Here is a 22637-nt window from a genome sequence, read left to right as displayed (position 1 = left end):
ACCAAAACTATTCAAATAAGGAAGGAAATGGTCTAAGAAACAGTTGCATATTAATAAATTTGATGAAACGTAGGGGGGATTTTAAATAACCTTTGTAAACAATTTGAGATTTTTTCACTGAGTTCAAACTATTCACTTAGAGGCTTTGTATAGTCCCTGATCTTCAAACTTTGTTTTTATCCAACATTTACTTGCCAATATATTCATTGTAGAAGGTTGCCTCGGTGACAGTTGTAACAATGTCAACGAATGCAGGGGAAGTGAGCCGAGTGTTCAATGCATGAACAACACGTGCACTTGTGCCGAAGGCTATGACGGAAACGAGTTTGGGGAGTGTATCTTACGTGAGTTTCCAACTGGCAATCGTAAATTCGTTGCTATTTCTGCTGCAATATTTAACAGTCACAACTGCTATGCATGTTCAAATTATAGTGTAATGAATCATCCCTAACTAAACCAAGTGAATTGGGGATATGATTGTGTTTAACATCTTACTCTCCTTTACAAGTAGTGTTTAACGTATTCCTGGAATTATTCTTAAGTACATTTCGTGTGAACTCTAAAGCATTCATTGTTAGACTGTAAAATTACCTTTCAAATTGTGACTGTTAAAGTTTGTTTACCTGTATGGAAAATCTTAAAACAAAATATGAAAATTATTTTATGTTTTTTAAATATCACAATTTCAAAGTATCTACCGTAGTTTTTAATGGTATTGCATATTTGAACATAACGCACTCCATTTTGAAATTAACATGAGTTCAACGAAGACATAATAAACAAACGTAAAGAAATAGTAAAGTTAGAGATAAGCATGATATTAAAACATGGCACCCTCTTTTAGAAACAAAATGACTATCAAGGGAATGATGTTGGGGAGCGTATCGTACATACATGAAAAGTTTTGGTAATATCTGCGGAAGTGATGGCAGTGAAGAGAAAGTTAAATTATCATTCAGAACTCCTCGGCCATTTTCCATAGAAAGCAACCTTAGATGTATATGGACGGTTTACAATGTCAGAAATGTATATAGTTTAACTAGTCTGCAAGTAGATCGCGTAGTATTTTTTTTATTTAGAATTTAAAATTGGTGACTTAACTGTTGGGAATCTTAATTGTTTATGCAATTAATCCCTTCATTGCCCATCAATTTAAACTCAGTTATTCAAAATTACGTTAAATCACTACTATTAATCAATGCGATTATTTCAAATTTTAATACTTCAAGTGACATGCCTGTATCCATCTGAGTTTGTTTTCGATGGAAAATGGCCAAGGAGTTCCGAATGTTGAATTAATATGTATATGTATCTCGAGTAAGTTATTTCTACGCGGCAAATGATATATGAGAATGAATGGTGCGAAAGTGATGGGTAAGAAGGGAAAATCTTCGGTTATAAAGTATTCCTGGAATTGCCCTTACTTTAAACAGGCAGCATGAAGCTGATTCCGTTGTACAGCTCCAACATAAAAAATGTCTTGCTTCAGAGATTCCCGTGGGGTCAGAATGCAATACTACCGTCGAATGTGAGGATCCAAACGCTTTCTGCGACACCAGCACTCACCCTGACACCTGCGCCTGCATTGTTGGTTTTGTATTAATCGAAGGAATTTGCGCACCCGGTATGTCGGCTTGATCAAGTGGATTTTTATTTCGTTTCCTTCTTTATCTTTAAGGTCAGCGATTGGTCAGCAGTATTCCCATATCTCTAATTCTTCAGCACCTTAGTACGACCAGAAATTATCGCTTTGTTGAGTAGGTCGCAACGCAAGGAAAGAAAACAATGCGGGACCGTATTACACCCAAAACAATCAAGTCCGAAAACAATGTATATACTATTTTTAGCGTTTGACTCGTTGTGGTTACCCTTAAAAGTACAGTCGATAATGTTTTAGGAACAAAAATCAGTTTTCTCGGTAATGCATAAAAAAGAGTAATTTTATCATTAATTTACACTATGATTACGAAATTGAAGAGAAAAAATACAATTTAATATACATGTTTACAAACATAATAAATGTATAAGTGGGGTGCTAAACCACGTCGGTAAAATATTATTTTAGAAAACTTACGGCTAATCCATTAGGCCACATGGATTATTACACGAGTGAGTGGATATTTGACTCTTTAATAATACATTGATAACATCTTGTGATAATGTCAAGCAACCAATCACGCAACAATGAAATCTATGAATGCCGTTAGTAACGTTTATCACATGATTAAATCAATTGTTACAAACACATACAAAAACACGAATCATGTTTGAATTCTCCAAAATCTATATCCATTGTTGGTTATTTTACATTCTTTAATGTACAAATATCCACCATTATTTCAATCATACTTCATTAACCGAACATCCAACACAAACTTCATATTTCGCATATGTCCATTTTCCACAATTTAAACATGGTAAAACCTGATTTATATTAGGTATGTAATTTTACAGTTATTTGAATATTTTGTAGGTTTTAATTGACATGGTCTACCAACTTTTACAAACGTACAGTCGCTTTTTGTTTTTTGACTGATATAATTTGTTATTTACAAAAACTATTTCCACTTAAATAATTATTTACTTAAGAAAAAACATGAATGCAGAAAGTGCATATACCTTGTAAATCGTGAAATGAGGGTTAAATTGATTGTAGGGCGCTTAATAAAGCACATCAAGAGAATACCAATTTATACTCCAAATTAACCCATAAAAGATATGTATCAATTAATTATTGAGACCAAGTTCTTGCTTATTTCCATACTTTGGTCGTGAAAAGGATAGTTTTCATTACATCCAGTTAAGAAGAAAATCATGTTTTCCACTTCTTGCTAATTGTTACTAAGATTGGTACGTTGGGCCGTATTTACAAAGCGTCTTATTGGAAAAAATCAACTAATGGAAATAAGCTTTTTTATGTTCTTATTTGAAAGAAACCTAACAATGTACATCCACCAAAACTATTCAAATAAGGAAGGAAATGGTCTAAGAAACAGTTGCATATTAATAAATTTGATGAAACGTAGGGGGGATTTTAAATAACCTTTGTAAACAATTTGAGACTTTTTCACTGAGTTCAAACTATTCACTTAGAGGCTTTGTATAGTCCCTGATCTTCAAACTTTGTTTTTATCCAACATTTACTTGCCAATATATTCATTGCAGAAGGTTGCCTCGGTGACAGTTGTAACAATGTCAACGAATGCAGGGGAAGTGAGCCGAGTGTTCAATGCATTAACAACACGTGCACTTGTGCCGAAGGCTATGACGCGAACAAGTTTGGGGAGTGTATCTTACGTGAGTTTCCAAATGGCAATCGTAAATTCGTTGCTATTTCTGCTGCAATATTTAACAGTCACAACAGCTATGCATGTTCAGATTGTAGTGTAATGAATCATCCCTAACTAAACCAAGTGAATTGGGGATATGATTGTGCCTAACATCTTACTCTCCTTTACAAGTAGGGTTTAACGTATTCCTGGAATTATTCTTAAGTACTTTTCGTGTGAACTCTAAAGCATTCATTGTTAGACTGTAAAATTACCTTTCAAATTGTGACTGTTAAAGTTTGTTTACTTGTATGGAAAATCTTCAAACAAAATATGAAAATTATTTTATGTTTTTTAAATATCACAATTTCAAAGTATCTACCGTAGTTTTTAATGGTATTGCATATTTGAACATAACGCACTCCATTTTGAAATTAACATGAGTTCAACGAAGACATAATAAACAAACGTAAAACAATAGTAAAGTCAGCCATAAGCATGATATTAAAACATGGCAGCCTCTTATCATTCAGAACTCCTAGGTCATTTTCCATAGAAAGCAACCTCGGATGTATATGGACGGTTTACAATGTCAGAAATGTATATAGTTTAACTAGTTTGCAAGTAGATCGCGTAGTATTTTTAATTTAGAATTTAAAATTGGTGACTTAACTGTTGGAAATCTTAATTGTTTATGCAATTAATCACTACATTGGCCATCAATTTAAACTCAGTAATTCAAAAACACGTTAAATCACTACTATTAATCAATGCGATTATTTCAAATTTTAATACTTCAAGTGACGTACCTGTATCCATCTGAGTTTGTTTTCGACGGAAAATTGCCAAGGGGTTCCGAATGTTGAATTAATATGTATATGTATCTCGAGTAAGTTATTTCTACGCGGCAAATGATATATGAGAATGTATGGTGCGAAAGTGATGGGTAAGAAGGGAAAATCTTCGGATATAAAGTATTCCTGGAATTGCCCTTACTTTAAACAGGCAGCATGAAGCTGATTCCGTTGTACAGCTCCAAAATAAAAATGTCTTGCTTCAGAGATTCCCGTGGGGTCAGAATGCAATACTACCGTCGAATGTGAGGATCCAAACGCTTTCTGCGACACCAGCACTCACCCTGACACCTGCGCCTGCATTGTTGGTTTTGTATTAATCGAAGGAATTTGCGCACCCGGTATGTCGGCTTGATCAAGTGGATTTTTATTTCGTTTCCTTCTTTATCTTTAAGGTCAGCGATTGGTCAGCAGTATTCCCATATCTCTAATTCTTCAGCACCTTAGTACGACCAGAAATTATCGCTTTGTTGAGTAGGTCGCAACGCAAGGAAAGAAAACAATGCGGGACCGTATTACACCCAAAACAATCAAGTCCGAAAACAATGTATATACTATTTTTAGCGTTTAACTCGTTGTGGTTACCCTTAAAAGTACAGTCGATAATGTTTTAGGAACAAAAATCAGTTTTCCCGGTAATGCATAAAAAAGAGTAATTTTATCATTAATTTACACTATGATTACGAAATTGCAGGGAAAAAATACAATTTAATATACATGTTTACAAACATAATAAATGTATAAGTGGGGTGCTTAACCACGTCGGTAAAATATTATTTTAGAAAACTTACGGCTAATCCATTAGGCCACATGGATTATTACACCAGTGAGTGGATATTTGACTCTTTAATAATACATTGATAACATCTTGTGATAATGTCAAGCAACCAATCATGCAACAATGAAATCTATGAATGCCGTTAGTAACGTTTATCACATGATGAAATCAATTGTTACAAACACATAAAAAACACGAATCATGTTTGAATTCTCCAAAATCTATATCCATTGTTGGTTATTTTACATTCTTTAATGTACAAATATCCACCATTATTTCAATCATACTTCATTAACCGAATATCCAACACAAACTTCATATTTCGCATATGTCCATTTTCCACAATTTAAACATGGTAAAACCTGATTTATATTAGGTATGTAATTTTACAGTTATTTGAATATTTTGTAGGTTTTAATTGACATGGTCTATGATCACCAACTTTTACAAACGTACAGTCGCTTTTTGTTTTTTGACTGATATAATTTGTTATTTACAAAAACTATTTCCACTTAAATAATTATTTACTTAAGAAAAAACATGAATGCAGAAAGTGCATATACCTTGTAAATCGTGAAATGAGGGTTAAATTGATTGTAGGGCGCTTAATAAAGCACATCAAGAGAATACCAATTTATACTCCAAAATAACCCATAAAAGATATGTATCAATTAATTATTGAGACCAAGTTCTTGCTTATTTCCATACTTTGGTCGTGAAAAGGATAGTTTTCATTACATCCAGTTAAGAAGAAAATCATGTTTTCCACTTCTTGCTAATTGTTACTAAGATTGGTACGTTGGGCCGTATTTACAAAGCGTCTTATTGGAAAAATTCAACTAATGGAAATAAGCTTTTTATGTTCTTATTTGAAAGAAACCTAACAATGTACATCCACCAAAACTATTCAAATAAGGAAGGAAATGGTCTAAGAAACAGTTGCATATTAATAAATTTGATGAAACGTAGGGGGGATTTTAAATAACCTTTGTAAACAATTTGAGATTTTTTCACTGAGTTCAAACTATTCACTTAGAGGCTTTGTATAGTCCCTGATCTTCAAACTTTGTTTTTATCCAACATTTACTTGCCAATATATTCATTGTAGAAGGTTGCCTCGGTGACAGTTGTAACAATGTCAACGAATGCAGGGGAAGTGAGCCGAGTGTTCAATGCATGAACAACACGTGCACTTGTGCCGAAGGCTATGACGGAAACGAGTTTGGGGAGTGTATCTTACGTGAGTTTCCAACTGGCAATCGTAAATTCGTTGCTATTTCTGCTGCAATATTTAACAGTCACAACTGCTATGCATGTTCAAATTATAGTGTAATGAATCATCCCTAACTAAACCAAGTGAATTGGGGATATGATTGTGTTTAACATCTTACTCTCCTTTACAAGTAGTGTTTAACGTATTCCTGGAATTATTCTTAAGTACATTTCGTGTGAACTCTAAAGCATTCATTGTTAGACTGTAAAATTACCTTTCAAATTGTGACTGTTAAAGTTTGTTTACCTGTATGGAAAATCTTAAAACAAAATATGAAAATTATTTTATGTTTTTTAAATATCACAATTTCAAAGTATCTACCGTAGTTTTTAATGGTATTGCATATTTGAACATAACGCACTCCATTTTGAAATTAACATGAGTTCAACGAAGACATAATAAACAAACGTAAAGAAATAGTAAAGTTAGAGATAAGCATGATATTAAAACATGGCACCCTCTTTTAGAAACAAAATGACTATCAAGGGAATGATGTTGGGGAGCGTATCGTACATACATGAAAAGTTTTGGTAATATCTGCGGAAGTGATGGCAGTGAAGAGAAAGTTAAATTATCATTCAGAACTCCTCGGCCATGTTCCATAGAAAGCAACCTTAGATGTATATGGACGGTTTACAATGTCAGAAATGTATATAGTTTAACTAGTCTGCAAGTAGATCGCGTAGTATTTTTTTTATTTAGAATTTAAAATTGGTGACTTAACTGTTGGGAATCTTAATTGTTTATGCAATTAATCCCTTCATTGCCCATCAATTTAAACTCAGTTATTCAAAATTACGTTAAATCACTACTATTAATCAATGCGATTATTTCAAATTTTAATACTTCAAGTGACATGCCTGTATCCATCTGAGTTTGTTTTCGATGGAAAATGGCCAAGGAGTTCCGAATGTTGAATTAATATGTATATGTATCTCGAGTAAGTTATTTCTACGCGGCAAATGATATATGAGAATGAATGGTGCGAAAGTGATGGGTAAGAAGGGAAAATCTTCGGTTATAAAGTATTCCTGGAATTGCCCTTACTTTAAACAGGCAGCATGAAGCTGATTCCGTTGTACAGCTCCAACATAAAAAATGTCTTGCTTCAGAGATTCCCGTGGGGTCAGAATGCAATACTACCGTCGAATGTGAGGATCCAAACGCTTTCTGCGACACCAGCACTCACCCTGACACCTGCGCCTGCATTGTTGGTTTTGTATTAATCGAAGGAATTTGCGCACCCGGTATGTCGGCTTGATCAAGTGGATTTTTATTTCGTTTCCTTCTTTATCTTTATGGTCAGCGATTGGTCAGCAGTATTCCCATATCTCTAATTCTTCAGCACCTTAGTACGACCAGAAATTATCGCTTTCTTGAGTAGGTCGCAACGCAAGGAAATAAAACAATGCGGGACCGTATTACACCCAAAACAATCAAGTCCGAAAACAATGTATATACTATTTTTAGCGTTTGACTCGTTGTGGTTACCCTTAAAAGTACAGTCGATAATGTTTTAGGAACAAAATCAGTTTTCTCGGTAATGCATAAAAAAGAGTAATTTTATCATTAATTTACACTATGATTACGAAATTGCAGAGAAAAAATACAATTTAATATACATGTTTACAAACATAATAAATGTATAAGTGGGGTGCTAAACCACGTCGGTAAAATATTATTTTAGAAAACTTACGGCTAATCCATTAGGCCACATGGATTATTACACCAGTGAGTGGATATTTGACTCTTTAATAATACATTGATAACATCTTGTGATGATGTCAAGCAACCAATCACGCAACAATGAAATCTATGAATGCCGTTAGTAACGTTTATCACATGATTAAATCAATTGTTACAAACACATACAAAAACACGAATCATGTTTGAATTCTCCAAAATCTATATCCATTGTTGGTTATTTTACATTCTTTAATGTACAAATATCCACCATTATTTCAATCATACTTCATTAACCGAACATCCAACACAAACTTCATATTTCGCATATGTCCATTTTCCACAATTTAAACATGGTAAAACCTGATTTATATTAGGTATGTAATTTTACAGTTATTTGAATATTTTGTAGGTTTTAATTGACATGGTCTACTAACTTTTACAAACGTACAGTCGCTTTTTGTTTTTTGACTGATATAATTTGTTATTTACAAAAACTATTTCCACTTAAATAATTATTTACTTAAGAAAAAACATGAATGCAGAAAGTGCATATACCTTGTAAATCGTGAAATGAGGGTTAAATTGATTGTAGGGCGCTTAATAAAGCACATCAAGAGAATACCAATTTATACTCCAAAATAACCCATAAAAGATATGTATCAGTTAATTATTGAGACCAAGTTCTTGCTTATTTCCATACTTTGGTCGTGAAAAGGATAGTTTTCATTACATCCAGTTAAGAAGAAAATCATGTTTTCCACTTCTTGCTAATTGTTACTAAGATTGGTACGTTGGGCTGTATTTACAAAGCGTCTTATTGGAAAAATTCAACTAATGGAAATAAGCTTTTTATGTTCTTATTTGAAAGAAACCTAACAATGTACATCCACCAAAACTATTCAAATAAGGAAGGAAATGGTCTAAGAAACAGTTGCATATTAATAAATTTGATGAAACGTAGGGGAGATTTTAAATAACCTTTGTAAACAATTTGAGATTTTTTCACCGAGTTCAAACTATTCACTTAGAGGCTTTGTATAGTCCCTGATCTTCAAACTTTGTTTTTATCCAACATTTACTTGCCAATATATTCATTGTAGAAGGTTGCCTCGGTGACAGTTGTAACAATGTCAACGAATGCAGGGGAAGTGAGCCGAGTGTTCAATGCATGAACAACACGTGCACTTGTGCCGAAGGTTATGACGGAAACGAGTTTGGGGAGTGTATCTTACGTGAGTTTCCAACTGGCAATCGTAAATTCGTTGCTATTTCTGCTGCAATATTTAACAGTCACAACTGCTATGCATGTTCAAATTATAGTGTAATGAATCATCCCTAACTAAACCAAGTGAATTGGGGATATGATTGTGTTTAACATCTTACTCTCCTTTACAAGTAGTGTTTAACGTATTCCTGGAATTATTCTTAAGTACATTTCGTGTGAACTCTAAAGCATTCATTGTTAGACTGTAAAATTACCTTTCAAATTGTGACTGTTAAAGTTTGTTTACCTGTATGGAAAATCTTAAAACAAAATATGAAAATTATTTTATGTTTTTTAAATATCACAATTTCAAAGTATCTACCGTAGTTTTTAATGGTATTGCATATTTGAACATAACGCACTCCATTTTGAAATTAACATGAGTTCAACGAAGACATAATAAACAAACGTAAAGAAATAGTAAAGTTAGAGATAAGCATGATATTAAAACATGGCACCCTCTTTTAGAAACAAAATGACTATCAAGGGAATGATGTTGGGGAGCGTATCGTACATACATGAAAAGTTTTGGTAATATCTGCGGAAGTGATGGCAGTGAAGAGAAAGTTAAATTATCATTCAGAACTCCTCGGCCATTTTCCATAGAAAGCAACCTTGGATGTATATGGACGGTTTACAATGTCAGAAATGTATATAGTTTAACTAGTCTGCAAGTAGATCGCGTAGTATTTTTTTTATTTAGAATTTAAAATTGGTGACTTAACTGTTGGGAATCTTAATTGTTTATGCAATTAATCCCTTCATTGCCCATCAATTTAAACTCAGTTATTCAAAATTACGTTAAATCACTACTATTAATCAATGCGATTATTTCAAATTTTAATACTTCAAGTGACATGCCTGTATCCATCTGAGTTTGTTTTCGATGGAAAATGGCCAAGGAGTTCCGAATGTTGAATTAATATGTATATGTATCTCGAGTAAGTTATTTCTACGCGGCAAATGATATATGAGAATGAATGGTGCGAAAGTGATGGGTAAGAAGGGAAAATCTTCGGTTATAAAGTATTCCTGGAATTGCCCTTACTTTAAACAGGCAGCATGAAGCTGATTCCGTTGTACAGCTCCAACATAAAAAATGTCTTGCTTCAGAGATTCCCGTGGGGTCAGAATGCAATACTACCGTCGAATGTGAGGATCCAAACGCTTTCTGCGACACCAGCACTCACCCTGACACCTGCGCCTGCATTGTTGGTTTTGTATTAATCGAAGGAATTTGCGCACCCGGTATGTCGGCTTGATCAAGTGGATTTTTATTTCGTTTCCTTCTTTATCTTTATGGTCAGCGATTGGTCAGCAGTATTCCCATATCTCTAATTCTTCAGCACCTTAGTACGACCAGAAATTATCGCTTTCTTGAGTAGGTCGCAACGCAAGGAAATAAAACAATGCGGGACCGTATTACACCCAAAACAATCAAGTCCGAAAACAATGTATATACTATTTTTAGCGTTTGACTCGTTGTGGTTACCCTTAAAAGTACAGTCGATAATGTTTTAGGAACAAAAATCAGTTTTCTCGGTAATGCATAAAAAAGAGTAATTTTATCATTAATTTACACTATGATTACGAAATTGCAGAGAAAAAATACAATTTAATATACATGTTTACAAACATAATAAATGTATAAGTGGGGTGCTTAACCACGTCGGTAAAATATTATTTTAGAAAACTTACGGCTAATCCATTAGGCCACATGGATTATTACACCAGTGAGTGGATATTTGACTCTTTAATAATACATTGATAACATCTTGTGATGATGTCAAGCAACCAATCACGCAACAATGAAATCTATGAATGCCGTTAGTAACGTTTATCACATGATTAAATCAATTGTTACAAACACATACAAAAACACGAATCATGTTTGAATTCTCCAAAATCTATATCCATTGTTGGTTATTTTACATTCTTTAATGTACAAATATCCACCATTATTTCAATCATACTTCATTAACCGAACATCCAACACAAACTTCATATTTCGCATATGTCCATTTTCCACAATTTAAACATGGTAAAACCTGATTTATATTAGGTATGTAATTTTACAGTTATTTGAATATTTTGTAGGTTTTAATTGACATGGTCTACTAACTTTTACAAACGTACAGTCGCTTTTTGTTTTTTGACTGATATAATTTGTTATTTACAAAAACTATTTCCACTTAAATAATTATTTACTTAAGAAAAAACATGAATGCAGAAAGTGCATATACCTTGTAAATCGTGAAATGAGGGTTAAATTGATTGTAGGGCGCTTAATAAAGCACATCAAGAGAATACCAATTTATACTCCAAAATAACCCATAAAAGATATGTATCAATTAATTATTGAGACCAAGTTCTTGCTTATTTCCATACTTTGGTCGTGAAAAGGATAGTTTTCATTACATCCAGTTAAGAAGAAAATCATGTTTTCCACTTCTTGCTAATTGTTACTAAGATTGGTACGTTGGGCCGTATTTACAAAGCGTCTTATTGGAAAAATTCAACTAATGGAAATAAGCTTTTTATGTTCTTATTTGAAAGAAACCTAACAATGTACATCCACCAAAACTATTCAAATAAGGAAGGAAATGGTCTAAGAAACAGTTGCATATTAATAAATTTGATGAAACGTAGGGGAGATTTTAAATAACCTTTGTAAACAATTTGAGATTTTTTCACCGAGTTCAAACTATTCACTTAGAGGCTTTGTATAGTCCCTGATCTTCAAACTTTGTTTTTATCCAACATTTACTTGCCAATATATTCATTGTAGAAGGTTGCCTCGGTGACAGTTGTAACAATGTCAACGAATGCAGGGGAAGTGAGCCGAGTGTTCAATGCATGAACAACACGTGCACTTGTGCCGAAGGCTATGACGGAAACGAGTTTGGGGAGTGTATCTTACGTGAGTTTCCAACTGGCAATCGTAAATTCGTTGCTATTTCTGCTGCAATATTTAACAGTCACAACTGCTATGCATGTTCAAATTATAGTGTAATGAATCATCCCTAACTAAACCAAGTGAATTGGGGATATGATTGTGTTTAACATCTTACTCTCCTTTACAAGTAGTGTTTAACGTATTCCTGGAATTATTCTTAAGTACATTTCGTGTGAACTCTAAAGCATTCATTGTTAGACTGTAAAATTACCTTTCAAATTGTGACTGTTAAAGTTTGTTTACCTGTATGGAAAATCTTAAAACAAAATATGAAAATTATTTTATGTTTTTTAAATATCACAATTTCAAAGTATCTACCGTAGTTTTTAATGGTATTGCATATTTGAACATAACGCACTCCATTTTGAAATTAACATGAGTTCAACGAAGACATAATAAACAAACGTAAAGAAATAGTAAAGTTAGAGATAAGCATGATATTAAAACATGGCACCCTCTTTTAGAAACAAAATGACTATCAAGGGAATGATGTTGGGGAGCGTATCGTACATACATGAAAAGTTTTGGTAATATCTGCGGAAGTGATGGCAGTGAAGAGAAAGTTAAATTATCATTCAGAACTCCTCGGCCATTTTCCATAGAAAGCAACCTTGGATGTATATGGACGGTTTACAATGTCAGAAATGTATATAGTTTAACTAGTCTGCAAGTAGATCGCGTAGTATTTTTTTTATTTAGAATTTAAAATTGGTGACTTAACTGTTGGGAATCTTAATTGTTTATGCAATTAATCCCTTCATTGCCCATCAATTTAAACTCAGTTATTCAAAATTACGTTAAATCACTACTATTAATCAATGCGATTATTTCAAATTTTAATACTTCAAGTGACATGCCTGTATCCATCTGAGTTTGTTTTCGATGGAAAATGGCCAAGGAGTTCCGAATGTTGAATTAATATGTATATGTATCTCGAGTAAGTTATTTCTACGCGGCAAATGATATATGAGAATGAATGGTGCGAAAGTGATGGGTAAGAAGGGAAAATCTTCGGTTATAAAGTATTCCTGGAATTGCCCTTACTTTAAACAGGCAGCATGAAGCTGATTCCGTTGTACAGCTCCAACATAAAAAATGTCTTGCTTCAGAGATTCCCGTGGGGTCAGAATGCAATACTACCGTCGAATGTGAGGATCCAAACGCTTTCTGCGACACCAGCACTCACCCTGACACCTGCGCCTGCATTGTTGGTTTTGTATTAATCGAAGGAATTTGCGCACCCGGTATGTCGGCTTGATCAAGTGGATTTTTATTTCGTTTCCTTCTTTATCTTTATGGTCAGCGATTGGTCAGCAGTATTCCCATATCTCTAATTCTTCAGCACCTTAGTACGACCAGAAATTATCGCTTTCTTGAGTAGGTCGCAACGCAAGGAAATAAAACAATGCGGGACCGTATTACACCCAAAACAATCAAGTCCGAAAACAATGTATATACTATTTTTAGCGTTTGACTCGTTGTGGTTACCCTTAAAAGTACAGTCGATAATGTTTTAGGAACAAAAATCAGTTTTCTCGGTAATGCATAAAAAAGAGTAATTTTATCATTAATTTACACTATGATTACGAAATTGCAGAGAAAAAATACAATTTAATATACATGTTTACAAACATAATAAATGTATAAGTGGGGTGCTAAACCACGTCGGTAAAATATTATTTTAGAAAACTTACGGCTAATCCATTAGGCCACATGGATTATTACACCAGTGAGTGGATATTTGACTCTTTAATAATACATTGATAACATCTTGTGATGATGTCAAGCAACCAATCACGCAACAATGAAATCTATGAATGCCGTTAGTAACGTTTATCACATGATTAAATCAATTGTTACAAACACATACAAAAACACGAATCATGTTTGAATTCTCCAAAATCTATATCCATTGTTGGTTATTTTACATTCTTTAATGTACAAATATCCACCATTATTTCAATCATACTTCATTAACCGAACATCCAACACAAACTTCATATTTCGCATATGTCCATTTTCCACAATTTAAACATGGTAAAACCTGATTTATATTAGGTATGTAATTTTACAGTTATTTGAATATTTTGTAGGTTTTAATTGACATGGTCTACTAACTTTTACAAACGTACAGTCGCTTTTTGTTTTTTGACTGATATAATTTGTTATTTACAAAAACTATTTCCACTTAAATAATTATTTACTTAAGAAAAAACATGAATGCAGAAAGTGCATATACCTTGTAAATCGTGAAATGAGGGTTAAATTGATTGTAGGGCGCTTAATAAAGCACATCAAGAGAATACCAATTTATACTCCAAAATAACCCATAAAAGATATGTATCAATTAATTATTGAGACCAAGTTCTTGCTTATTTCCATACTTTGGTCGTGAAAAGGATAGTTTTCATTACATCCAGTTAAGAAGAAAATCATGTTTTCCACTTCTTGCTAATTGTTACTAAGATTGGTACGTTGGGCCGTATTTACAAAGCGTCTTATTGGAAAAATTCAACTAATGGAAATAAGCTTTTTATGTTCTTATTTGAAAGAAACCTAACAATGTACATCCACCAAAACTATTCAAATAAGGAAGGAAATGGTCTAAGAAACAGTTGCATATTAATAAATTTGATGAAACGTAGGGGAGGATTTTAAATAACCTTTGTAAACAATTTGAGATTTTTTCACCGAGTTCAAACTATTCACTTAGAGGCTTTGTATAGTCCCTGATCTTCAAACTTTGTTTTTATCCAACATTAACTTGCCAATATATTCATTGCAGAAGGTTGCCTCGGTGACAGTTGTAACAATGTCAACGAATGCAGGGGAAGTGAGCCGAGTGTTCAATGCATTAACAACACGTGCACGTGTGCCGAAGGCTATGACGCGAACAAGTTTGGGGAGTGTATCTTACGTGAGTTTCCAAATGGCAATCGTAAATTCGTTGCTATTTCTGCTGCAATATTTAACAGTCACAACAGCTATGCATGTTCAGATTGTAGTGCAATGAATCATCCCTAACTAAACCAAGTGAATTGGGGATATGATTGTGTCTAACATCTTACTCTCCTTTACAAGTAGGGTTTAACGTATCCCTGGAATTATTCTTAAGTACATTTCGTGTGAACTCTAAAGCATTCATTGTTAGACTGTAAAATTACCTTTCAAATTGTGACTGTTAAAGTTGTTTACCTGTATGGAAAATCTTAAAACAAAATATGAAAATTATTTTATGTTTTTTAAATATCACAATTTCAAAGTATCTACCGTAGTTTTTAATGGTATTGCATATTTGAACATAACGCACTCCATTTTGAAATTAACATGAGTTCAACGAAGACATAATAAACAAACGTAAGAAAATAGTAAAATCAGACATAAGCATGATATTAAAACATGGCAGCCTCTTATCATTCAGAACTCCTAGGCCATTTTCCATAGAAAGCAACCTCGGATGTATATGGACGGTTTACAATGTCAGAAATGTATATAGTTTAAATAGTTTGCAAGTAGATCGCGTAGTATTTTTAATTTAGAATTTAAAATTGGTGACTTAACTGTTGGGAATCTTAATTGTTTATGCAATTAATCATTTCATTGGCCATCAATTTAAACTCAGTTATTCAAAATTCACGTTAAATCACTACTATTAATCAATGCGATTATTTCAAATTTTAATACTTCAAGTGACGTACCTGTATCCATCTGAGTTTGTTTTCGATGGAAAATGGCCAAGGAGTTCCGAATGCTGAATTAATATGTATATGTATCTCGAGTAAGTTATTTCTACGCGGCAAATGATATATGAGAATGAATGGTGCGAAAGTGATGGGTAAGAAAGGAAAATCTTCGGTTATAAAGTATTCCTGGAATTGCCCTTACTTTAAACAGGCAGCATGAAGCTGATTCCGTTGTACAGCTCCAACATAAAAAATGTCTTGCTTCAGAGATTCCCGTGGGGTCAGAATGCAATACTACCGTCGATTGTGAGGATCCAAACGCTTTCTGCGACACCAGCACTCACCCTGACACCTGCGCCTGCATTGTTGGTTTTGTATTAATCGAAGGAATTTGCGCACCCGGTATGTCGGCTTGATCAAGTGGATTTTTATTTCGTTTCCTTCTTTATCTTTATGGTCAGCGATTGGTCAGCAGTATTCCCATATCTCTAATTCTTCAGCACCTTAGTACGACCAGAAATTATCGCTTTGTTGAGTAGGTCGCAACGCAAGGAAATAAAACAATGCGGGACCGTATTACACCCAAAACAATCAAGTCCGAAAACAATGTATATACTTTTTTTAGCGTTTGACTCGTTGTGGTTACCCTTAAAAGTACAGTCGATAATGTTTTAGGAACAAAAATCAGTTTTCTCGGTAATGCATAAAAAATTAGTAATTTTATCATTAATTTACACTATGATTACGAAATTGCAGAGAAAAAATACAATTTAATATACATGTTTACAAACATAATAAATGCATAAGTGGGGTGCTAAACCACGTCGGTAAAATATTAGTATTATATTCTAATATTTTAGAAAACTTACGGCTAATCCATTAGGCCACATGGATTATTACACCAGTGAGTGGATATTTGACTCTTTAATAATACATTGATAACATCTTGTGATAATGTCAAGCAACCAATCACGCAACAATGAAATCTATGAATGCCGTTAGTAACGTTTATCACATGATTAAATCAATTGTTACAAACACATACAAAAACACGAATCATGTTTGAATTCTCCAAAATCTATATCCATTGTTGGTTATTTTACATTCTTTAATGTACAAATATCCACCATTATTTCAATCATACTTCATTAACCGAACATCCAACACAAACTTCATATTTCGCATATGTCCATTTTCCACAATTTAAACATGGTAAAACCTGATTTATATTAGGTATGTAATTTTACAGTTATTTGAATATTTTGTAGGTTTAATTGACATGGTCTACCAACTTTTACAAACGTACAGTCGCTTTTTGTTTTTTGACTGATATAATTTGTTATTTACAAAAACTATTTCCACTTAAATAATTATTTACTTAAGAAAAAACATGAATGCAGAAAGTGCATATACCTTGTAAATCGTGAAATGAGGGTTAAATTGATTGTAGGGCGCTTAATAAAGCACATCAAGAGAATACCAATTTATACTCCAAAATAACCCATAAAAGATATGTATCAATTAATTATTGAGACCAAGTTCTTGCTTATTTCCATACTTTGGTCGTGAAAAGGATAGTTTTCATTACATCCAGTTAAGAAGAAAATCATGTTTTCCACTTCTTGCTAATTGTTACTAAGATTGGTACGTTGGGCCGTATTTACAAAGCGTCTTATTGGAAAAATTCAACTAATGGAAATAAGCTTTTTTATGTTCTTATTTGAAAGAAACCTAACAATGTACATCCACCAAAACTATTCAAATAAGGAAGGAAATGGTCTAAGAAACAGTTGCATATTAATAAATTTGATGAAACGTAGGGGAGATTTTAAATAACCTTTGTAAACAATTTGAGATTTTTTCACTGAGTTCAAACTATTCACTTAGAGGCTTTGTATAGTCCCTGATCTTCAAACTTTGTTTTTATCCAACATTTACTTGCCAATATATTCATTGCAGAAGGTTGCCTCGGTGACAGTTGTAACAATGTCAACGAATGCAGGGGAAGTGAGCCGAGTGTTCAATGCATTAACAACACGTGCACTTGTGCCGAAGGCTATGACGCGAACAAGTTTGGGGAGTGTATCTTACGTGAGTTTCCAAATGGCAATCGTAAATTCGTTGCTATTTCTGCTGCAATATTTAACAGTCACAACAGCTATGCATGTTCAGATTGTAGTGTAATGAATCATCCCTAACTAAACCAAGTGAATTGGGGATATGATTGTGTCTAACATCTTACTCTCCTTTACAAGTAGGGTTTAACGTATTCCTGGAATTATTCTTAAGTACATTTCGTGTGAACTCTAAAGCATTCATTGTTAGACTGTAAAATTACCTTTCAAATTGTGACTGTTAAAGTTTGTTTACCTGTATGGAAAATCTTAAAACAAAATATGAAAATTATTTTATGTTTTTTTTAAATATCACAATTTCAAAGTATCTACCGTAGTTTTTAATGGTATTGCATATTTGAACATAACGCACTCCATTTTGAAATTAACATGAGTTCAACGAAGACATAATAAACAAACGTAAAAAAATAGTAAAGTCAGACATAAGCATGATATTAAAACATGGCACCCTCTTATCATTCAGAACTCCTAGGCCATTTTCCATAGAAAGCAACCTCGGATGTATATGGACGGTTTACAATGTCAGAAATGTATATAGTTTAACTAGTTTGCAAGTAGATCGCGTAGTATTTTTAATTTAGAATTTAAAATTGGTGACTTAACTGTTGGGAATCTTAATTGTTTATGCAATTAATCACTACATTGGCCATCAATTTAAACTCAGTAATTCAAAAACACGTTAAATCACTACTATTAATCAATACGATTATTTCAAATTTTAATACTTCAAGTGACGTACCTGTATCCATCTGAGTTTGTTTTCGACGGAAAATTGCCAAGGAGTTCCGAATGTTGAATTAATATGTATATGTATCTCGAGTAAGTTATTTCTACGCGGCAAATGATATATGAGAATGTATGGTGCGAAAGTGATGGGTAAGAAGGGAAAATCTTCGGTTATAAAGTATTCCTGGAATTGCCCTTACTTTAAACAGGCAGCATGAAGCTGATTCCGTTGTACAGCTCCAACATAAAAAATGTCTTGCTTCAGAGATTCCCGTGGGGTCAGAATGCAATACTACCGTCGAATGTGAGGATCCAAACGCTTTCTGCGACACCAGCACTCACCCTGACACCTGCGCCTGCATTGTTGGTTTTGTATTAATCGAAGGAATTTGCGCACCCGGTATGTCGGCTTGATCAAGTGGATTTTTATTTCGTTTCCTTCTTTATCTTTAAGGTCAGCGATTGGTCAGCAGTATTCCCATATCTCTAATTCTTCAGCACCTTAGTACGACCAGAAATTATCGCTTTGTTGAGTAGGTCGCAACGCAAGGAAAGAAAACAATGTGGGACCGTATTACACCCAAAACAATCAAGTCCGAAAACAATGTATATACTATTTTTAGGGTTTGACTCGTTGTGGTTACCCTTAAAGTACAGTCGATAATGTTTTAGGAACAAAAATCAGTTTTCCCGGTAATGCATAAAAAAGAGTAATTTTATCATTAATTTACACTATGATTACGAAATTGCAGGGAAAAAATACAATTTAATATACATGTTTACAAATATAATAAATGTAATAGTGGGGTGCTAAACCACGTCGGTAAAATATTATTTTAGAAAACTTACGGCTAATCCATTAGGCCACATGGATTATTACACCAGTGAGTGGATATTTGACTCTTTAATAATACATTGATAACATCTTGTGATAATGTCAAGCAACCAATCACGCAACAATGAAATCTATGAATGCCGTTAGTAACGTTTATCACATGATGAAATCAATTGTTACAAACACATAAAAAAAACACGAATCATGTTTGAATTCTCCAAAATCTATATCCATTGTTGGTTATTTTACATTCTTTAATGTACAAATATCCACCATTATTTCAATCATACTTCATTAACCGAACATCCAACACAAACTTCATATTTCGCATATGTCCATTTTCCACAATTTAAACATGGTAAAACCTGATTTGTATTAGGTATGTAATTTTACAGTTGTTTGAATATTTTGTAGGTTTTAATTGACATGGTCTATGACCACCAACTTTTACAAACGTACAGTCGCTTTTTGTTTTTTGACTGATATAATTTGTTATTTACAAAAACTATTTCCACTTAAATAATTATTTACTTAAGAAAAAACATGAATGCAGAAAGTGCATATACCTTATAAATCGTGAAATGAGGGTTAAATTGATTGTCGGGCGCTTAATAAAGCACATCAAGAGAATACCAATTTATACTCCAAAATAACCCATAAAAGATATGTATCAATTAATTATTGAGACCAAGTTCTTGCTTATTTCCATACTTTGGTCGTGAAAAGGATAGTTTTCATTACATCCAGTTAAGAAGAAAATCATGTTTTCCACTTCTTGCTAATTGTTACTAAGATTGGTACGTTGGGCCGTATTTACAAAGCGTCTTATTGGAAAAATTCAACTAATGGAAATAAGCTTTTTTATGTTCTTATTTGAAAGAAACCTAACAATGTACATCCACCAAAACTATTCAAATAAGGAAGGAAATGGTCTAAGAAACAGTTGCATATTAATAAATTTGATGAAACGTAGGGGGGATTTTAAATAACCTTTGTAAACAATTTGAGATTTTTTCACTGAGTTCAAACTATTCACTTAGAGGCTTTGTATAGTCCCTGATCTTCGAACTTTGTTTTTATCCAACATTTACTTGCCAATCTATTCATTGCAGAAGGTTGCCTCGGTGACAGTTGTAACAATGTCAACGAATGCAGGGGAAGTGAGCCGAGTGTTCAATGCATTAACAACACGTGCACTTGTGCCGAAGGCTATGACGCGAACAAGTTTGGGGAGTGTATCTTACGTGAGTTTCCAAATGGCAATCGTAAATTCGTTGCTATTTCTGCTGCAATATTTAACAGTCACAACAGCTATGCATGTTCAGATTGTAGTGTAATGAATCATCCCTAACTAAACCAAGTGAATTGGGGATATGATTGTGTCTAACATCTTACTCTCCTTTACAAGTAGGGTTTAACGTATTCCTGGAATTATTCTTAAGTACATTTCGTGTGAACTCTAAAGCATTCATTGTTAGACTGTAAAATTACCTTTCAAATTGTGACTGTTAAAGTTTGTTTACCTGTATGGAAAATCTTAAAACAAAATATGAAAATTATTTTATGTTTTTTTTAAATATCACAATTTCAAAGTATCTACCGTAGTTTTTAATGGTATTGCATATTTGAACATAACGCACTCCATTTTGAAATTAACATGAGTTCAACGAAGACATAATAAACAAACGTAAAAAAATAGTAAAGTCAGACATAAGCATGATATTAAAACATGGCACCCTCTTATCATTCAGAACTCCTAGGCCATTTTCCATAGAAAGCAACCTCGGATGTATATGGACGGTTTACAATGTCAGAAATGTATATAGTTTAACTAGTTTGCAAGTAGATCGCGTAGTATTTTTAATTTAGAATTTAAAATTGGTGACTTAACTGTTGGGAATCTTAATTGTTTATGCAATTAATCACTACATTGGCCATCAATTTAAACTCAGTAATTCAAAAACACGTTAAATCACTACTATTAATCAATACGATTATTTCAAATTTTAATACTTCAAGTGACGTACCTGTATCCATCTGAGTTTGTTTTCGACGGAAAATTGCCAAGGAGTTCCGAATGTTGAATTAATATGTATATGTATCTCGAGTAAGTTATTTCTACGCGGCAAATGATATATGAGAATGTATGGTGCGAAAGTGATGGGTAAGAAGGGAAAATCTTCGGTTATAAAGTATTCCTGGAATTGCCCTTACTTTAAACAGGCAGCATGAAGCTGATTCCGTTGTACAGCTCCAACATAAAAAATGTCTTGCTTCAGAGATTCCCGTGGGGTCAGAATGCAATACTACCGTCGAATGTGAGGATCCAAACGCTTTCTGCGACACCAGCACTCACCCTGACACCTGCGCCTGCATTGTTGGTTTTGTATTAATCGAAGGAATTTGCGCACCCGGTATGTCGGCTTGATCAAGTGGATTTTTATTTCGTTTCCTTCTTTATCTTTAAGGTCAGCGATTGGTCAGCAGTATTCCCATATCTCTAATTCTTCAGCACCTTAGTACGACCAGAAATTATCGCTTTGTTGAGTAGGTCGCAACGCAAGGAAAGAAAACAATGTGGGACCGTATTACACCCAAAACAATCAAGTCCGAAAACAATGTATATACTATTTTTAGGGTTTGACTCGTTGTGGTTACCCTTAAAAGTACAGTCGATAATGTTTTAGGAACAAAAATCAGTTTTCCCGGTAATGCATAAAAAAGAGTAATTTTATCATTAATTTACACTATGATTACGAAATTGCAGGGAAAAAATACAATTTAATATACATGTTTACAAATATAATAAATGTAATAGTGGGGTGCTAAACCACGTCGGTAAAATATTATTTTAGAAAACTTACGGCTAATCCATTAGGCCACATGGATTATTACACCAGTGAGTGGATATTTGACTCTTTAATAATACATTGATAACATCTTGTGATAATGTCAAGCAACCAATCACGCAACAATGAAATCTATGAATGCCGTTAGTAACGTTTATCACATGATGAAATCAATTGTTACAAACACATAAAAAAAACACGAATCATGTTTGAATTCTCCAAAATCTATATCCATTGTTGGTTATTTTACATTCTTTAATGTACAAATATCCACCATTATTTCAATCATACTTCATTAACCGAACATCCAACACAAACTTCATATTTCG

The 22637-nt window shown here is 33.4% G+C and overlaps 1 protein-coding gene across 1 annotated transcript in view; it reads left to right on the top strand.

Moving 5' to 3' along the window:
- LOC128211638 (multiple epidermal growth factor-like domains protein 6) overlaps window positions 1-22637 on the top strand; it is a 67627-nt gene that overhangs the window by 14168 nt on the left and 30822 nt on the right. Inside the window, exons 11-18 of the mRNA XM_052916632.1 lie at window positions 213-344; window positions 3166-3297; window positions 6010-6141; window positions 8961-9092; window positions 11913-12044; window positions 14866-14997; window positions 17723-17854; window positions 20572-20703. Of these exons, the coding sequence (XP_052772592.1) occupies window positions 213-344; window positions 3166-3297; window positions 6010-6141; window positions 8961-9092; window positions 11913-12044; window positions 14866-14997; window positions 17723-17854; window positions 20572-20703 (1056 nt within the window). The remainder of the gene's footprint in view (window positions 1-212; window positions 345-3165; window positions 3298-6009; window positions 6142-8960; window positions 9093-11912; window positions 12045-14865; window positions 14998-17722; window positions 17855-20571; window positions 20704-22637) is intronic.

Source organism: Mya arenaria, chromosome 12 (genome assembly GCF_026914265.1).
Source record: "Mya arenaria isolate MELC-2E11 chromosome 12, ASM2691426v1".
NCBI classification, from domain to species: domain Eukaryota; kingdom Metazoa; phylum Mollusca; class Bivalvia; order Myida; family Myidae; genus Mya; species Mya arenaria.
Note: the sequence above shows the minus strand (reverse complement) of the source record. Positions and strands in the feature narration are given on the sequence as shown.